This window comes from Vanessa tameamea, chromosome 27 (assembly GCF_037043105.1).
Source record: "Vanessa tameamea isolate UH-Manoa-2023 chromosome 27, ilVanTame1 primary haplotype, whole genome shotgun sequence".
Classification (NCBI taxonomy): domain Eukaryota; kingdom Metazoa; phylum Arthropoda; class Insecta; order Lepidoptera; family Nymphalidae; genus Vanessa; species Vanessa tameamea.
In genome coordinates this window covers 3,144,572-3,162,083 of record NC_087335.1, presented here as the reverse complement: position 1 = coordinate 3,162,083, position 17,512 = coordinate 3,144,572, and the positions used below count along the sequence as shown (strand labels likewise).

The 17,512-nt window shown below is 34.0% G+C and overlaps 1 protein-coding gene across 1 annotated transcript; it reads right to left on the bottom strand.

Moving 5' to 3' along the window:
* Nucleotides 1–667: 667 nt before the first annotated feature.
* Nucleotides 668–16,678, bottom strand: LOC113392079 (calpain-A-like). Its single transcript, XM_064219349.1, has 18 exons — nucleotides 16,453–16,678; nucleotides 16,256–16,401; nucleotides 15,625–15,801; nucleotides 14,808–14,926; nucleotides 14,302–14,370; nucleotides 13,662–13,796; nucleotides 12,836–13,004; nucleotides 11,999–12,180; nucleotides 8,757–8,870; nucleotides 8,466–8,572; nucleotides 7,932–8,041; nucleotides 7,212–7,402; nucleotides 6,464–6,571; nucleotides 5,825–5,867; nucleotides 5,058–5,187; nucleotides 2,030–2,157; nucleotides 1,168–1,289; nucleotides 668–764 (listed from the first exon to the last, which is right to left on the bottom strand). The coding sequence occupies exons 1-18, from the start codon at nucleotides 16,676–16,678 to the stop codon at nucleotides 668–670; spliced, it is 2,373 nt and encodes a 790-aa protein (XP_064075419.1).
* Between the last annotated feature and the right edge of the window lie 834 nt (nucleotides 16,679–17,512).

Below are 17,512 nucleotides of genomic sequence, written 5' to 3'. Positions count from 1 at the left end.
GTGTTTTATTAAATAAAGATATATTAATCATAAACTTTTAGTAGTACACAATATTGCTGAGTTATTAGCAAATCGCAGGATATACGTAAATTTAAGGTTTGTTTTTCTTTTTTCTTACTTCCATTGGAATAGGCTATAAGTAATTATTTAGAGTTATATTAAAGTTAGCATACACTTGTAAAATATCTTCTGCGTAAAAATTACTGCGCGATTCAGTCATTCGTCATGGGATAATTGGCGTAGTTACCCGAAGACTTTTTTAAAGGTTTCTGAAACAATGTAATATTTTAATAGATTTTTAAAGTCATTAAGTACATTAGAGATGACAATAAGCTGTAGTGAAAGGGATATTACTTTTGAGGAAGCCTAGAAATTTATTAAGCTGGCAATACAAGGAATGTGAGAATATTAACGTATCGCATAAACTTATATTATAATCGTAAAAAAGTGAACAAACTGTAGCATATGTACTTTTATTTGTGGCGTGTATGCAAGCTTATTGAGCGTGAAAAAATTCTGCCAATGTCACTTATAATAGATGACACATAAAAATGAATCGGTTTAAAATTTTGAAGTATTTAATAAGTTAAAATTGAAAATATGTATTACAATAGGAGATGTTTAGAACAATATTATAATTAAATGTGATCTCTCTTATGAGAAAAAGTTATTTATACCTTATTGTTGTCTCTCCGATCTTGGTTTTGAGTCGCACAAGGCACACTATGAACTCGGCGAACCGTATCCCATACCTTGAGCCGTGTCTGTACATATAGAAACAAATTGTTCATTAAATCTCTAGATCAAGAAAAGAAAATTAATGATATAAATATATCAATATTGGACAACATCACATACATCACTCTGATCCCAATGTAAGTAGCTAAAGCACTTGTGTTATGGAAATCAGAAGTAACGACGCTACCACAAACACCCAGACCCATGACAATATGGAAAACTAATGAACTTTTTCTACGTCGACTCGGCCGGGAATCGAGCCCGGGTCGTCGGAGTGGCGTATCCATGAAAACCGGTGTACACACTACTCGACCACGGTGGTCGAATAGTGTGTAAAGAATTTTTCCTATAATTTGTAACATTTTGTGTACCCGGCCGAGTGCATTGTGAGTGTTAGTGTTCCGTGTGAGTAGGCAGTACGTGTCGTACCTGTGCGCGAGCACGTTGAGCACGTGCGCGTTGACCGTGTACCCGGCCGAGTGCAGCGCGTCGCGCAAGTGTTTCTGCGGGATAGCGCCGTGACCCTCGGTGTCGTACAGGCGAAAGACCGCCTGCAACGGACACGACATTTGGTGTTATAGTGGAAAGATATGCCTGTATAATAATTACAAAGTAATATTACAATGGTCTTTACTGATATAGATGATTCATTTATTAAACTACGGTTTACATTTGAGGTCACTAAGTGAAAAATAGAGAGCTTTCCGTGGCAAACATACAAACTCAGTAAAACAGATTGAACTAACTATATAGAAGTTTGACTGAGGTTCGAGCCCGTCTGGTTAGGTGCCACATACTAATACTTATAATATAGTCTACCCTCACACAGTAATACTTAGTTTTGTTGTGTTCTAATTTCAAAGATGGAAGATCTAGTGTAACAGGCACATAACAGCTTAGGCTCCAATTGGGCATTGGTGTTAAGAGGAGTGCTTAATATTTCTTGCACTATCAATATCTATTTGCAGTATTGAACCATCAGATGGACTATTTAACAGACAACATACCTATGACATAAAGAAAAGAAACAAAACTTAAAATTACATTAATAATGGTCTTCTATTTTTTTTTCTTTAAAGTAAATATAATCTTTTGAATATCTGGAACAATTCAAAATATAATATTGAGTGTAATATATACAAATTATGATCAATTATTATCTGTGTTTTCATCCTCATTCCTCTACAACGAGTAGAAATTAAAAAAAAAAAAAAGAACTAGATCGATCTTGTTTGTCAGCTTCATGACATATTAAGGCATTGTAATTATAATTTTTTAATTATTGTTTTACCCGCCACTGCCTCAGATCAATCCACAGAGATTTAAACTCTTTGAAGCCGAGACTTCCGGAAGCATCCTTATCCAGCATCGCGATCATCCTCTTGCAAACTTTCTCGGAGAAACCTTCACCTTCAAGTTCTGCAATATTCAATACATACTTATATAAACAATCTTCAAATGAAGATATAATTAAAAGGCGAAATCAGATTAGACGCTATCTTTTATGTTATTTTTCTTATTTACGTTGATTAATTTGCATTTGTTATTTGTTAAGTGTTAATATTGTAGTTTGTAGACTATTTGTCTTTAGTATGCCCATCTCTTAAATCATTTTATATGCAGTACGGTTTTTATCATAAAGAAACACAGGGCTTGGGTCCAGAGCCCTAAGTCCCAAAAGTCATCCACCATTGCTTTATGTTCTCGTTAGCCCCTAAGGTTTCGGCCCAAAGAGCTACGACGGCTCAGTATATGAGTTAATTACTGTAAAGTTATCCGGCACAGAATCATTCAATAGAGTACTATCAAACTAAACAAATAAGAATTTAGCATGGCCAATTAGGTACTACTTTCTAACTAATACGACATATTCCAAATCATTGTAAATAGTTAATTTAAGAGTTAACTATTTATACTTCAGTAATCCGATCAAAATACGCTGAAGTTTTCTTAAGTTAAAAGTTCTATAAATATTTACTCGAAATAATTATACAACAATGCACTTAACGTTGGTTATTCAGCTATACGCATGGTGAATATTGTAGTACAGGAGTGTGCGCAAACACAGGCTGTGTTTACACAGATACACTTTCATAGTGCTAAAGCGCAGGATGTTTTTACGACTTTTCCAAGGGATGAGAGTGTAAACACTGAAAACGTTCAAACTCGAGACCTGTTACTGAGAATATCTTGACAGAAAACGTTTTACTGATCTGACACAGGATTTGAAATTTGACCTCTAAATCTGCAGCCATAAGAGCAATGAAATAGTTGAAAATAAATAACGTCCATTATGGTGACATAAGGCAATGACGTTTTTTTACTTAATCACAATCGAACGACGGAACAAATTGCAATTTTGCTAATCAGGTATATCCTGGGCCGAGAATACTTCCTTGATAATAAATAATTTATACGTGGTCACAGTTCTTATCAGGCTTCTTGTAATATTTTTATCATGAGATATCAATGGTATTAATATATATCTCAGAAAATACATGAAACAAGAACACTCGTTACCTCGCAGCTGTGGTTGGTTAAGAAGGACCTGCTCCTGTTGCAATGGCTCCTGTTGCATCAGCTCCCATAGCTTGGCGATGCCGATTTTCTTATAGATGGTAGTGCACAGAGAACACAGCAGCTGCTTTAGGCAGTTCTGCTCTTGCGGGTCTTCTCCCCAGGCATTGACTCCGTGACGCATGGCTATCTCTGTATTCATACATATATAGTTAGCGTCGTCACGGCAGTCATTTTCAAGAGATACTAGTCAACTGCGCGAGACAAATTAAAGTGCACACAGTCGTTCGACTTTTGGATCTTTTCTATCATTTTCTGAAATTTCTTCCAACATAGAATTGATTTCCTCTTTATACATATTTATACATAGCTTTGTTTATTATACCTCTCTCTCGTTTTCTTTTGTATCAAGGAATTGGTTCACTATCGGAGCCTTGGCTTACTTCAGAGCCTGACGGAGATTTACATATTTGCAATACTATCCCTTTCTTCTTTCTACGATTGATATCAATAACAAAGTTTTCAACTAGCTGCTAACTAAACTTATCAAAAAAATATATCACAAGAACTGTGAATTTAGATTTGAAAAGTCGTCCAGTTGAAATTGCTATACTTAATCACATATTGTGTATTCCTCGAGTGACTGCCTCCTTGGTCTAGTTATAAGGCTGCCTTCTGATAGCGTCTTATAAGATGGAGGCGTTATATTAACACCATTCCGCAGCCTATCCAATCTGTGACAAACACGGCCATCGCAGTAGTTTTAATGGCTAATAATCCTACATAGAGCAGTTCCACCTAGGGGTTTCTGGGTACCTTTTCGAAGATTGAAAAAAAAGCTGTAAGGCTGAAGAACTCAAGACTCAGAGTTAAAACTCTCTGTCGCATTAAAAAAAGTAATTGTGTTTTTCTATCAAAAAACGAAATTTTGCCTACTTTGTACGGCTTTGTGCACGTTTGTGTAGCCGTCTGGGAATGGACCACCCATTTATCATATGCTCTACCGCCAATCAGCAATACTCAGTAATGTTGTGTTTGGGTTAGAAGCGTAAGTAAGCCATTATAACTACAGGCATAAGGGATATAACATCTTTTCTCACTGTTGTTGGCACATTGGCAATGACGAACAAGGTAAAGCATGCACTAGCACTTGCTTGCCTACTTATAGTGGACAATAACCGGATTCTGGTGGGTTTTATCGACCAATCGGATATATATATATATATATATATATAGCGTGAGGGAATAGAGAGTGTATCTGTGTTGGCGAAAATAATTCAGTAACAGTTATCTCGGCTTGAGCAGATTAAAGCAATTGGTAGAAGAATTATAAACGTATCTTATATCATATAAAATGTTAGCGAATTAAATATTATGCTGGAGTTAGAAGTTACATTACACTCTCGTACCCAATACCCGTGCCTTTTCATATAGTATAGATAAAACCATTAAAGAGTCGGATATAGTAAACGGTGAAGTAAATTGAAAATCTTTAATTAATATAAAATCGTTACACTTGCTAAAATCGGTTCGGAAAAAAAATGCTTACACACATGAGAAGCAGCTAAAGAAACTCGCAATGAGTTTTCAAACATATTTTGTATCACAGGTTGAAAACTTAGATCAATGTAAACTATTATTCAAATAAAACGAAGCTGAAATAATATCTATTATGTTCATTATACAGTCAAAAATAAGTACAAGTGTACGGATTTCAATTTTTGGATGTTTTAATAAATAATATGTCAATATTTTATGATAGATTCGTTTGGAATGAACTCTATCAGACAGAGTGTACTCACCCTCCCTCATAGCATAGTCCAGAATCTCCTTTAACTCTTGCCAGTCAACCTCCCCATCTGCACCGGCCAAGCGGTCGAACAAGTCACGAATTGGATCCGCTGGTTCAGGATTGAGTGACATATTTTTTACCTGAACGACCAATATTTTTATGGTTATATTATAGTGATTTTTATTACCTTTTCTGATGATTCTAGCTCGACTCAAGCACCACTGAATTAATGTGCTTTATTTGTATGTATGTAATTTGCCGATTCATAAATTCAAATCATTTGTAAAAAATACTTTAATAAAAAAAGCATGTTATTCAATACAAAATTATATAGATGACAAAAAAGCGTGGAGCTTGTTAAATTCCAGGCAGGATATATTATATACATATATGTAACTGTATTTAACTAACATAATTATGAATTGAAATGTTGAAAAAGAGTAACTACTGAGTTTCTTGCCGGTTCTTCTCGGTAGAATCTACATTACGAACCGGTGGTAGCTTCACTTAATACAGTTTGTAAAATGACGATTCAAGAGTGCTTGTAAATACCTACTTGAATAATGTATATTTAGATTTTTTTATTTTATATTACAGTATACCAGCGGCGGTGAATGAAAACATCGTGAGGAAACCTGAATGTGTCGTATTACATGTTCACCACATTTGTATCTACCGTTTCACAGAGTAGCGTGGTGGAATCAGTTCCAAAACTTATCTATAATGTCCTTTGCTCAGCAGTGGGAAGATTTACATTGGTTTAACATTTCAACTTACCCTGTCGTCAAGATCGCTCATATAGACATCTTCGTCGTTTTCACTAAAAAATAACAGATTATTAGGATATAATATGTTTTTTAAATTTAAAAGAGACGATAGTTTTGTTTCTATTAGTAGAAAATATGTTATAATTATGATGTCTTGATCGATTTAGGGCACGGTGGTTAATCTCAAGGTATAACCGACTACGCAGGATATGTTAGAGTGCACGAGCGTGTGCGAAACACAGGTGCACTTTGATTATCCGATGGGACAGCAAGTCCGACCAGAAAGAGTTCAGGAGCAGGAAGGCTTACGGGGTTTGCGAGGCACGGGAGAGTACTTGCTCTCTCAGACCCTGGCCCGATACTGAGAATTTTTCGCTAGGAAAACCAAATTACTTTATCGGCTCGACCTGGGATTTAAAATCCCAAGACCTAAAATCTCAGGATTTGCAGCCATGTATCTATCCAATAGATCAACGAGGCATTTAGTTTTAATTATATCGTCAGTGAAAAGGGATACGCTAAATCAACAAAATGGTACTTTTGGGAATTGCGATTTGTTTCCTTTCTACTGCCAATTATATTTACTGCTTATACATGCAAGTGTGAATTGTAAAAATAGATAAAATACTATTATATAAAATATACTTACGTCATGTTATTGCTCATCTCAGAGAACACCCGTAAGAGGAATTCTGCTTCTAAATTTGGGCTGTAGGTTGAAGGCACGATTACATAGGAGCCCGGTTCTAATTGGTAACTGCAGCATATTTATGAAAATATATTAAAATTAAATTAATGAAAGAACAAAATTAGTCTGTGATTAAAAAATAATTTATATAATAATCAGAGACAAATTATTTAATCTATGCAAATAAATGAGGATACTTTATTGATATGCCAAACTAAAAAAAACGACTAAATTCATATTCATAAAACTTATACAAAGTGATGCAGTGCGTTTTGGAGAATATTTTAGGTTAATAAGATTATAAGAAGCTGCGGTTCGCGGTTTCATCTGCGTGTATTCTATAAACATTACAGACGTGAATTTCATGTTCTTGTGAAAATAATCCAATATTGCTTACTAAAGAACTGCCCCAATTTTCAATTAATGATTCGTTTTGCTTGCGTATGCAGAAGTATTAAAATAACTAAACTCATCTGTCAACTTCATACTTTACCCTACTATTTATTTAGTCGTCTGGTCCACGAATATTAAACCAATTGTTTTCATTTCCTTTTTTATAGAAAATATCCAAGATTTTGCTTAATATTTTCACTACTTTTTACTAATCATAGTAGATTCCCATTTCGAACTGCCTCATGAATAAGAAAAGGTCGCTAATGACTACTGATAAAAAAATATGAATTTTAATTTTATAATTAAATTTCCTTACCGCTGACTGACTTCTCTTTCATGATTAAAATTTTCAGTACATCCCACGCAATTTTCGTAGATAATGGAGTTGAATTGTAACGGAACATTTTCGTGATCTGGGAGACGGTAAATATCAAATCCTATGGCGAGTAAGCCCAGGCCCTGGTGAAGTTGGGAGCGACGGTTCTTCTGCATGAGAGATACGATGATCTAGAAGATAACGCCGACATTCAAGTTTTATACTAAAGGTAAAAATAAATGTCCCAGATTTGGCAAAAACACGAATGTAGCAGTATTTACGTCCAAAACTTTACTCAAACAATATTTATAGGATACAACTACCATTATTAAAAATTAAAAATGCTTTAGATAATCGTAATTAGAGTTACTTTTAAAGAAGATGTAATTTGATGTATTTTTACTAATTTATTATTGTTAACATTATTTTATTTTAATTAAATGCTTATGTGTTCAGATTTTAAATTAGGTTAGATTAGATAATTAATATATTAAATTAAATTCATATCATTGTATTCAAATTGCTCTAATTCTGTATTATTTGTAAGTGGAAACTTAATTGGTATCTGTATTACCTTTTTTAATCATATATTTGTGTATTATGTTACTGTTTGTTTCCCAAATAAAATAAATAAAAAATAAAAATAAATAAAAATTATCGTAATGTGTTACGAACTTATGGCGTAAGAAAATACGTAAATTAGGAACAAATATCACTCACGGTACATTCGTTCATATCATCATCTGTATCCGGATCTTTTAAGGTGACGGTGTAACGAGGATTCTTCCAAAAGGTATCGGGATACTGTGAGCAACCACCAGCCGAAATATCTGGAAACAATAATTATCATTGAAACTATATTATGTAGTTACATGCGTATAACTATAAATGGAATTTCTTAACGATTTCAACTTCTGACAAAACATCTATTAAGATAGTTATAAATCTAATATTTTTTTAAATATCTTGCAATAGACAAAAAGAAAAATAAATGTATATTTGATATATATAATAATATATATATATATATATATATGTATATATATATATATATACATACATATATATATATATATATACATACATATACATACCTATATTATAGATATTACACACTACGTAGGGTGACGTGAAATCTTGCGTTTGTGAGGGACCGATATACTTCTACCGAATATTATTAAATTCGTAAGGTTGTTTAAAGTTAAATTTCTACTACGAGCTCTAAGCAATAACAGAACAACCGATTTAACATACCTTTAATCCATTTGCCCTCAAAAACAGACATCTCCCATTTCTTTGTACAGCCTTCGGGGCACTCCTCAAGGTTGAAGGAATCCGGATTCAGGTTACATATTTCGACCCTGTCATTAAATATAAGAGATATAAGAATTATCTACGAAAAGTTTCAACATTTCGAAATATCTTTTAACATTTAATATAATTATTTCTGTCTTTCTATGTAAGTCTTCAAATTGTATCTTTAGAAATACTGAACATTTTAATATTACTGATTGGATTTTTAAATAATCACGTATTATTTCACACCTATCAAAATGACTGACGAAGTCCTCGAAAGACATCCAGAACTCGCCGTCATCGCTGAAAGTCAAGCCCAACTCCTCGCGTTCTGACTTCGGTATGAATTGCCATTCCGGAGACCTAGGGAAAGAAGGAGAAATAGTTGCTCTTTTAGTTAAAATATAGTTAGTTACTGAAAGCTTTCGTCTTCAAACATTACGGTATTGGTAACAAAGACTTGACGAAGTTTGCCAAGTATTGAATATCACAGACGAATTCTTCAATATTGATCTTGATCTATGACCTGAACCCATATTTATTAAGATCATCATTAATTCTACCGCAAATATGTACTGGTTTACTGGTTTGAAGGGTAAGTGAGTCAGTGTAACTACAGGCGCAAGAAACATACATCTTGCAAGTAGCTCATTTACACCGCTGATTACATCTACTATAAGAAGGTATTTCGGCACAGTCAGCGCAGACAAGTCTCACATACCTTAATGTGGGACGTACACGTAATTGCGTTTTTCCAGTAAATAAAAAACACCGCCTAGGATCTTTCTCAAAAAAAGTGTAATTTTACCTGACGTAAACTTTTTGCTTATTTGAAATATTTTTGTACAATATATAACCCTATGTACTGCTATTATATCGTTTTTAATATCTGTTTTATATAGGCCAACTATTCGATCACGGCATAAGTGTAGAATTTATTTTGAAATTACATGAGATGTACCGATAATCTAATGAACCTGCAACGATTTTGATAGTGTTAAAGTTTGTGGTTCAGTTAGTTGCGAAGCTCTTATAGAAGTGTGCGTAATATGTATAGAAAAACTGTATAATCTAAGGATATAATTTAACGAGAACTTTCGTTTTGAAAAGTACGTATTAGGTAAATAAAAGCATTTAACTTTTTGTCGGGCGGCTTACTAATTGAGCTGACGCAGATTAAAATACGTCATAGAATAGCCCATTCTAGCCGCTTGAAGCCCATACTCCTAAATAAGATCACATTCATTGCGTTACAAATGATGATGTGAGAAACAAGAGCTCAATTTAAAAAGTTTATTAAAATTAAATTAATAAATAAATCTTATTCATTAAAAGATACTTTTTAGAAAAAAAATCGCCCGGATTTCTCAGGCTCGGGTTCCATCACAGGACAGTAATTATTGTAAAAAACAGCATTCTAAATCTGTTTATTTGAAAAGAGCAACTATGCGAGTTCTTGCCGTTTCTTCTCACTGGAAGCTGATTTCCAAAACAGTGGTAGTATTTAAATATCGAAGATTCAAAAACGCTTCCTATAAATGACTCCACGACAGCAAAGAATACAAAGAAAAAAGTGGAGGTTAAGTTTCAAAACGTATTATGATAGGAAAAAGAAAGAAGAAAATAAGTTAAAATATTTTATGGATTGTCCACAAGTTGTTCGGAAAATTTGGTTTAAGTATTGATTGAAGAAAGGGACTCACAACACCGAGGACATCACGCTTGTCATCTCATCTCATCAGTCAGTTAAAAAGTAAATGAGAAATTTGTATAAAAAAAAAATCACACAGTTAACATACCCAAAAGATAAACCTAAACGTAATTTGAAGATACAGAAAAGTGAGCAAAGATTGAACGAAGACCTGGTGAAGTTTATAGGATGCATTTAAAGAACATATTAAGCTACCTTTACAGGCTGACACGACAATGGGACCATTATGTGTTATTTCTTGAAATAGGACACTTAAGATTAATGCCATAAAAATAAGAAATACCAACTCGGGAACCAAATAAAAAAATATATCTGATATTTTAATCAAATGATGATCATGATCACACTTTTTTGAATCCGTCTCCATCTTATGTGGCTTTATCTAAGAAACCCTGTCCATTTTTTGCATTATCGAAATTAGATTTACCATCTGAAGTGCAAAGAAGTTCCTTAGACCAAATATTAGGAGATGGATATGATGGAGATAGGAAAAACCTTCCGGATGATATCATGGCCGAAAGCGACAACAGTAACAGATTGAAGATATTTTCAATTGTTCAATTATATTATAATAAAAATTTGAAATAATTCCAAAGTTTATTAGTGAGTGTGATTTTTTTCTTATATTTCATTTACAACATCCACGGGCTCACAGTCGCCCGTGCCTTATTTGACATTTTACTTTTATACATTTTGGCGTTTTTATATTTTATATTTTTACTGAACATCAGCAGATCGTCGCTGGACCTCGAGCTAGTCGTCTTGGTCGAAGTGGCCCACACTGACATTTTTTTTCATTTTAAAATAATATATACATAATCCATAATAAATAAGTACTTCTTTTAACCCTATTCACTGCAATGAACTAACTACATTGATTTAGTTTTAATTTTATCGTAATACACTATAGGCATTGTACAGGATTGAGACTAGGCTAATGATATGGAGATATATAAGGATATTGATATTAAGTGTTTAAATCTTTATCGAGAATTTCAGTTAGAATGTGCTTATTTATGTGATTTTATTTAATTTTGGATTATATTTATGTTGTGACTTAGAAGAGCCGAGATGGCCCAGTGGTTAGAACGCGTGAATCGTAACCGATGATTTCGGGTTCAAGCCCAGGCAAGCACCACTGAATTTTCATGTGCTTAATTTGTGTTTATAATTCATCTCGTGCTCGGCGGTGAAGGAAAACATCGTGAGGAAACCTGCATGAGTCTAATTTCAACGAAATTCTGCCACATGTCTATTCCACCAACGCGCATTGGAGCAGCGTGGTGGAATATGCTCTAAACCTTCTCTTCAAAGGGAAAGGAGGTAATGTGACTTAACAGTGTTACACGACCTCCGATTACCACCAGAGGACACAGTGGCATATAAGGTCTAACTCTAGTTTGGTTACACAGTTTCCTTATATATCAAATTGTATAAATTTAAACAAACAAACAAACCTGGACGCATCTAATTAACCCGATAGACTTTTCGGCATTACCCCGAATCAACTATTTTTCTGCATTGTTTTTTTCAAAAAAATATTTCTAGGCATACATTCCCTTCCTTATATTATCAATACTGGAGACTGTTCTCTATCAATTTGTAAAGCTTATTTAAGCGATAGCGGAAGTTCGCACTTTTTTGGCAAATTTACACTTTTATTGAGAAAGACCCTACCAGTTTTATATCGATTCCGACATATGTCCGTTGATCATGATGTTGGTCTTAGCCAAGTTCATATATATTATTGGTACAGAGAATACAGTCGCTCAATACTAACTTGTCGCTCCAGGCGCCGTTCCATTCGTCCTCGTTCCCCCAGGGGTTCCTCAGCCGCAATAGTGGTATCTTGTCGGCTCGGCCGCGCTTCTTGAAGTCGACGTACGTGACACGCGTCACGGAGTAGGCGTGGCCGCGGATTAGGCCGGCCGGTGTCTTTGCTGTTCGCGTGTTGGGGTCCGCCTGTAACAAACGGCATCCTTATTGCCTTTATTTTGTTCACTGTCTTCAATTTTTTTTTTCAGATTGTTTGGCATTGTAAGAAACTGATAAATAATATTCTTGAAGCTATGATATCACAGTACAGATGTGTAAATTAAGTTCGCCATTTTTTATTTTTAATGACGTCACTAATAAAGTACTTATTACCGCAACACGAAATGCAATGCAATGCAACAAGTTAATAAACCGATATATATATATATAGTTTTCCATCTACTAAATGAGATGGGGTTATTTATTTAGCAGGTTTACTAAATTTTTGGTCGGACAACTGCGAAGTATTTTTTTAAGTAGGTGCGAAGATTCGCAAATGGACCACCTGATTGCCCTGAGAAATATAAACCATCCTTACATCGCCCAATGCCCCACCGTTCATGTTCATTGTGTTCATTCTGGTTTACTCACGAACGGTAGAATATATGGTGAGTGGGTGGTACTTATCCACACGGGCTTAAAATGAGTATTTATGGATGTATTTATTTCCGTTGGAGTATTTAATTAATTAATTCAACATTTATTTTTCTCTATTTCAACGTGATTTAATTTTTACTAAATGTCCGGACAAATAAGTTTTGAATAAGGTAGTGGGATTCTAAAATAATTATTACTATATTACTTTAATGGAGCAACCCAGGAGCGAGTTTCTCTCATACGCCTTTAACAGTATGGTAAAGAAGTTGTCAGGGAGTGACGTCATTAGATATTTCTCAGTGACACCCCCAGAAAAGTCCACCATTGCTTCGTATATTAAACCACCTTGAAGTGCCTCGTAGGAACCGTGTAATCTGAAACCAAGACAAAATAATTACAGGTCTAGATATATTATCCACCCTCGAAGAGATGGATAGGGTATCGCCGGTTTTTTAGTGGGTATTCCAGTGCTATATAGGATACAACCATTATCTAACTACAAATTGTAATATTTTATAATTAAAAAAATATTATGTAGTGTAGGAAGCACAGCCTACAATATAAGAAGTCGACGAGCTGCACTCGGGGGTATTTTTCCTAACAGAATCAGGCGTCCTATGCGCGTCCTGAATGAGGAAGCATTACAATCGCAAACGCTCCCTTCGTAGGGAAAATACTATACCCCATACACTTACAGCGTTTCAGCCGGGGGAAACGAAGTACCAGACTAGTAAGGTCACGAAAACGGTCGGGACGTCAATTAACCAGTGCTACGAGAAGAAGCGCTCCCCATCCCACCAGCTACGTTCCGAGCCGAGGTGTGATCTCATAGGACTCAGGAAAAATATCATTCGGGGCCCGGGAGGGCTCACACTTCAGGGTTTAGTCTAGTACTCGCCCCCACGCCCAGTGACGCTGTAAACACCAGTAGGGTCAACAGCAAATGACAAAAAGTCTAATTGCGTATTGAAAGATTCTTTTTTTAAATTAATTCCTCTTCTGATCTCTTACAGTATACCTATATTACTCACTTAGCATAAGCCTTCTCCAGCAAAGCACCCCAGAATTCATTCCTTTCGGTGGAATGTAGGAAATAGAGGTTCCCTCTGTAGGTGGGTAGACGATCATCGATCACGACGTCCACCCAACGACCGTACTGCCAGATCCTTAAACATATAATATATAAGACTTATTAATAAACATTAAACAAATTGGCAGGCTACCTTTAACCTTTATCACCGCAATAGTGGTGGGGAACCAAACCACAAGCACAATGGATCTCTCTTTTAAAATCGCGTCTTTAGGCGAACAACATTAATTCTGCTAAATCTTTTCCAATCAGTTTTGACAATATAGGTTCCAAATACAGTTAAAATGACTACTGCTACAATAAAACTGTAACGTATTTGTTATTATAAATAATATTCCATTCAAAGAAAACTAAGAATCTACGTAGAACATGAAATCAAAGTGCACAAGTTTGAGTGCAAAACGAAGCACGAATATAGATAAATTAATAAACAATATGTACTAATAGTAGTGGAGTACATATGTTATATTAGAACTGCGTAGTTATTGAATGCTTTATGAGCAGACAGCAGAAGTGAGACTATGCCGACTAACTCTCGCAAGTATACGAGAGTTCTCTTACAATAAAGACTCATAACTTACCGGAAATGAAAGATGCCGGCATAATCCTCATCAAAACTTTGGTCATTTGGTACCACTTGGTAGAACAAACTGAAACAATAATTTATTCTTTAACTACATGTAACTAATAGCTGCCCGTATAGAATTCGAACGTACGATGTTTTGTAAAATAAAGTGTAAGATAATTATATTGTATTGTGTAACTTTTGTTTTAATTTTCACGGTATGTTAAATTCGTAAGTAAACTTTCAATCCAAGAATCATCATCGTTTCAAACAAGAAAAGAACGGCTTTTCTCTTTTGTTGGTTTTTAATCATAACAATTGGCACAACACAACAGAAACAATTCTGATATCGTCGATACTCTATCAATGCCATACCTTGGTCTTATATTTAATCGATTTCAAACCGAAACGAATTAATGATTTCTCTATTTAGAAAAATTTATACTCAAATTAGCTTTCGTAATATATCACCTGCTTTTTCGTATATTTTTGTTTATACAAAAAAATCAAAACTATACTAACTTTCTATGTAACGTGAGGTTGGCGACAGCGGCCATCAGCCAGCAGTCGCCGAGCACTCCTTGCTGCACGTCGAAGCGACTGTAGCCCTCCACGAACAGTTGCGGATTTTCGCAAATTTCCTGGGTCATAAAAATAATAATTAACAAGACGATTCCCATGCGAATAATAGAATAGGATTGATCTGGTGCCCGTGACCTTGTGACGTCGTAGCTGTTTTAAATTTATATTAAAACGAACCTGATATCCTATTTATGAAAGCAATTAAAATATATTTTATGACAAGTAATAACAAGAATCACTAGAACATTTATTATTTTCATTCCTATGTGTTAATTTTGTATGCATTTTAAATTTATTCTATTCCGTTTTCCGAACATATTTATAAAGTTAGCATTTTATTTCGATTTGTCATTAAATCAGTTGCTCAAATTATAGTCTTAATAGTTTCGGAAGTAATGGTCTCTTTGAATTTTTCAAACGGACAGACACGACATTGATCATTAAGGATTTAGTTTTTTATGATTATCTGATCTATAAGCCCTAACATGAAAACTTTATAAGGTAATTTGTAAAGTAAGGCTCTATTGAAATAAGACAATATCTGAAATAAGTGACGAGTTCTATAGAAATTAATTCATAATGTAATTATTCTTCTCCACGCCTTTGTGGCTCTAGGGCCTCCAGACCTTTAAATCCGACTCTGACTATAATATTCCATCACTATCGTTATATATGCATATGGATGAAAAATTTCGTAAAACATACGTATATAAGAGAAAAAAGTTCAGCCATAGCAATAATAGAATATATATCTCACCTTAGGTCGGAGCCATTTCAGCCGGTTTCTCGGTCGTTCTTTGTAGTACAAACTGCGATTTGTTGCTGGGAACTCCGGATCTTCGAATAATTTGCCGTCAGCCAAACACTGAGACCTAATTTCTTTGAAATCTTGGCACGAAGCAGTGCCAGGTGAAGATGGATGAGTTTCACCCAGCTATAAATATTATACATCTATTGTAGTAAAGTGCGGTGCATTAATTATTTTATATACGTATGTATATTTTAGGCATAAGAATGATATTTTTCAATCATTAAATTAAAAAAAGTTTATTTACAAGAAATTATGTGTTAGTGTGATATACTTTCATCCTGGTAAAAAGCACCGTTGTAAATACTAGTTGATTACAAATCATAAGTATTGTACATAATAGAACCTAAATATAAATATGAAAATGCAATTCAACGTTTCATATAAATATTTTATTCTATCCTACTAATGTTATAAACGCGAAAATTTGTGAGGATGGATTGGATAAATGTTACTCTTTCACGCAAAAAGGTCTGGACGGATTTGGATGAAATTCGACGTAGACCTGCTTACACATCTCGTACGCTTGCTTGAGTCTTTGGCGGAAGTTAGTAATTTATAATTTTGCATTTTGACATACCCAGAATAGCTGCTCGCCTGTCGGCATGACCATTTGACTTCCATTATAGTTAGCTGGAACATTTAGCTTATTAACTTTGCTTGGTACTACTAAAGGTGTTTCTTTGAACGGCGATTTACGTCGTCTGTGTTTTGTCGTTTTACTTTCTGTAATCACAGTGGATATTAATTTATTTGGTTTTCGAAAACGTCCTTTACCAAAAATAATTTCTTCTTCTACATGTGGTTGATCTTCAGCATTTTCAATATCAGTATTTCCTGAATCATTACTTTTTCGTATTTCAGCGTTGTTCGATGGATATCGGGATCCTGACGGTACTATATTTTCTTGCACTGTATTCTCAACTGCCGGACTTGGAAAAGTTGTTGTTGTAACATCTTCTATTTTCATATCAATAAATTCGCCTTTATTTGTTTTAATCATTTTTAAACAGACGTAATTACTTTATAAATCCAATATTTTTAAACGTTAAAATATACGAATTTTGTAACAATTTCAAAGATGGTTAGTTAACGTCCATCATATGAGCCGAATATTGATCTTCGATGTTATATACTATCTGTTTTGATTGGCGAATGTATGTTATTTTTAAAATCAATCGCACCCCGTTTCAATTTATTTATTGAATTTACTACTTTTTAAAATATTTAACAAATATATGTAATAATATGGTATTTAAAATTAACAAAGACGGAAAGTTTGGTAGGAATGACCATTCGTAACAAACTCAAATAATTGACTGGCAAATTAATGGTCGGTAATATTCATTATAAATAAAAATTTTGTAAATATTGATAAAACCTCTGTGTCGATTAACGTTACCACAACTGTGTACTGGTCAATGTAAAGAACATATTATTGTTTCTTAATGTTTTGCTTGTAATTAGACTACATTAACTAATAGATTATTATTAATTAAAAGACAATTAAAGTAATCGCTTTTAGTTTTATTGTAGTATTTAATATTTTGTGGCTAAAAGCACAACAAAATTAAATAATATCAATAAAATTGTCTTATATGAACTTAACTAAAGTATTTGAAAAATTATATGACTATGTTCAATCAGATTACAGATACGTAAAACACGAGACCTATAGATCTGTACCTATTATTTTCTTGGCATAAATGATTTACTTTTATTATTAGAAGGCGACATTCTAAAAGGCGCAATATTGGTATTTTTAGACATTTCGTTGGCTTTTGATACAATTAACGACGTTACTATTTTCAAACAACATTATTTTGGTTTTTTTATA

What these genes read in the sequence shown, in the direction of transcription:
- LOC113392079 (XM_064219349.1), bottom strand. Translation starts at nt 16,678, where the DNA reads ATGATTAAAACAAATAAAGGCGAATTTATTGATATGAAAATAGAAGAT. An exon ending in TGAAATGGCTCCGACCTAAG is followed by an intron (nt 14,927 to 15,624) that starts GTGAGATATATA and finishes TTTATGACCCAG; the next exon opens with GAAATTTGCGAAAATCCGCA. An exon ending in CTGGAGAAGGCTTATGCTAA is followed by an intron (nt 13,005 to 13,661) that starts GTGAGTAATATA and finishes TCTTGGTTTCAG; the next exon opens with ATTACACGGTTCCTACGAGG.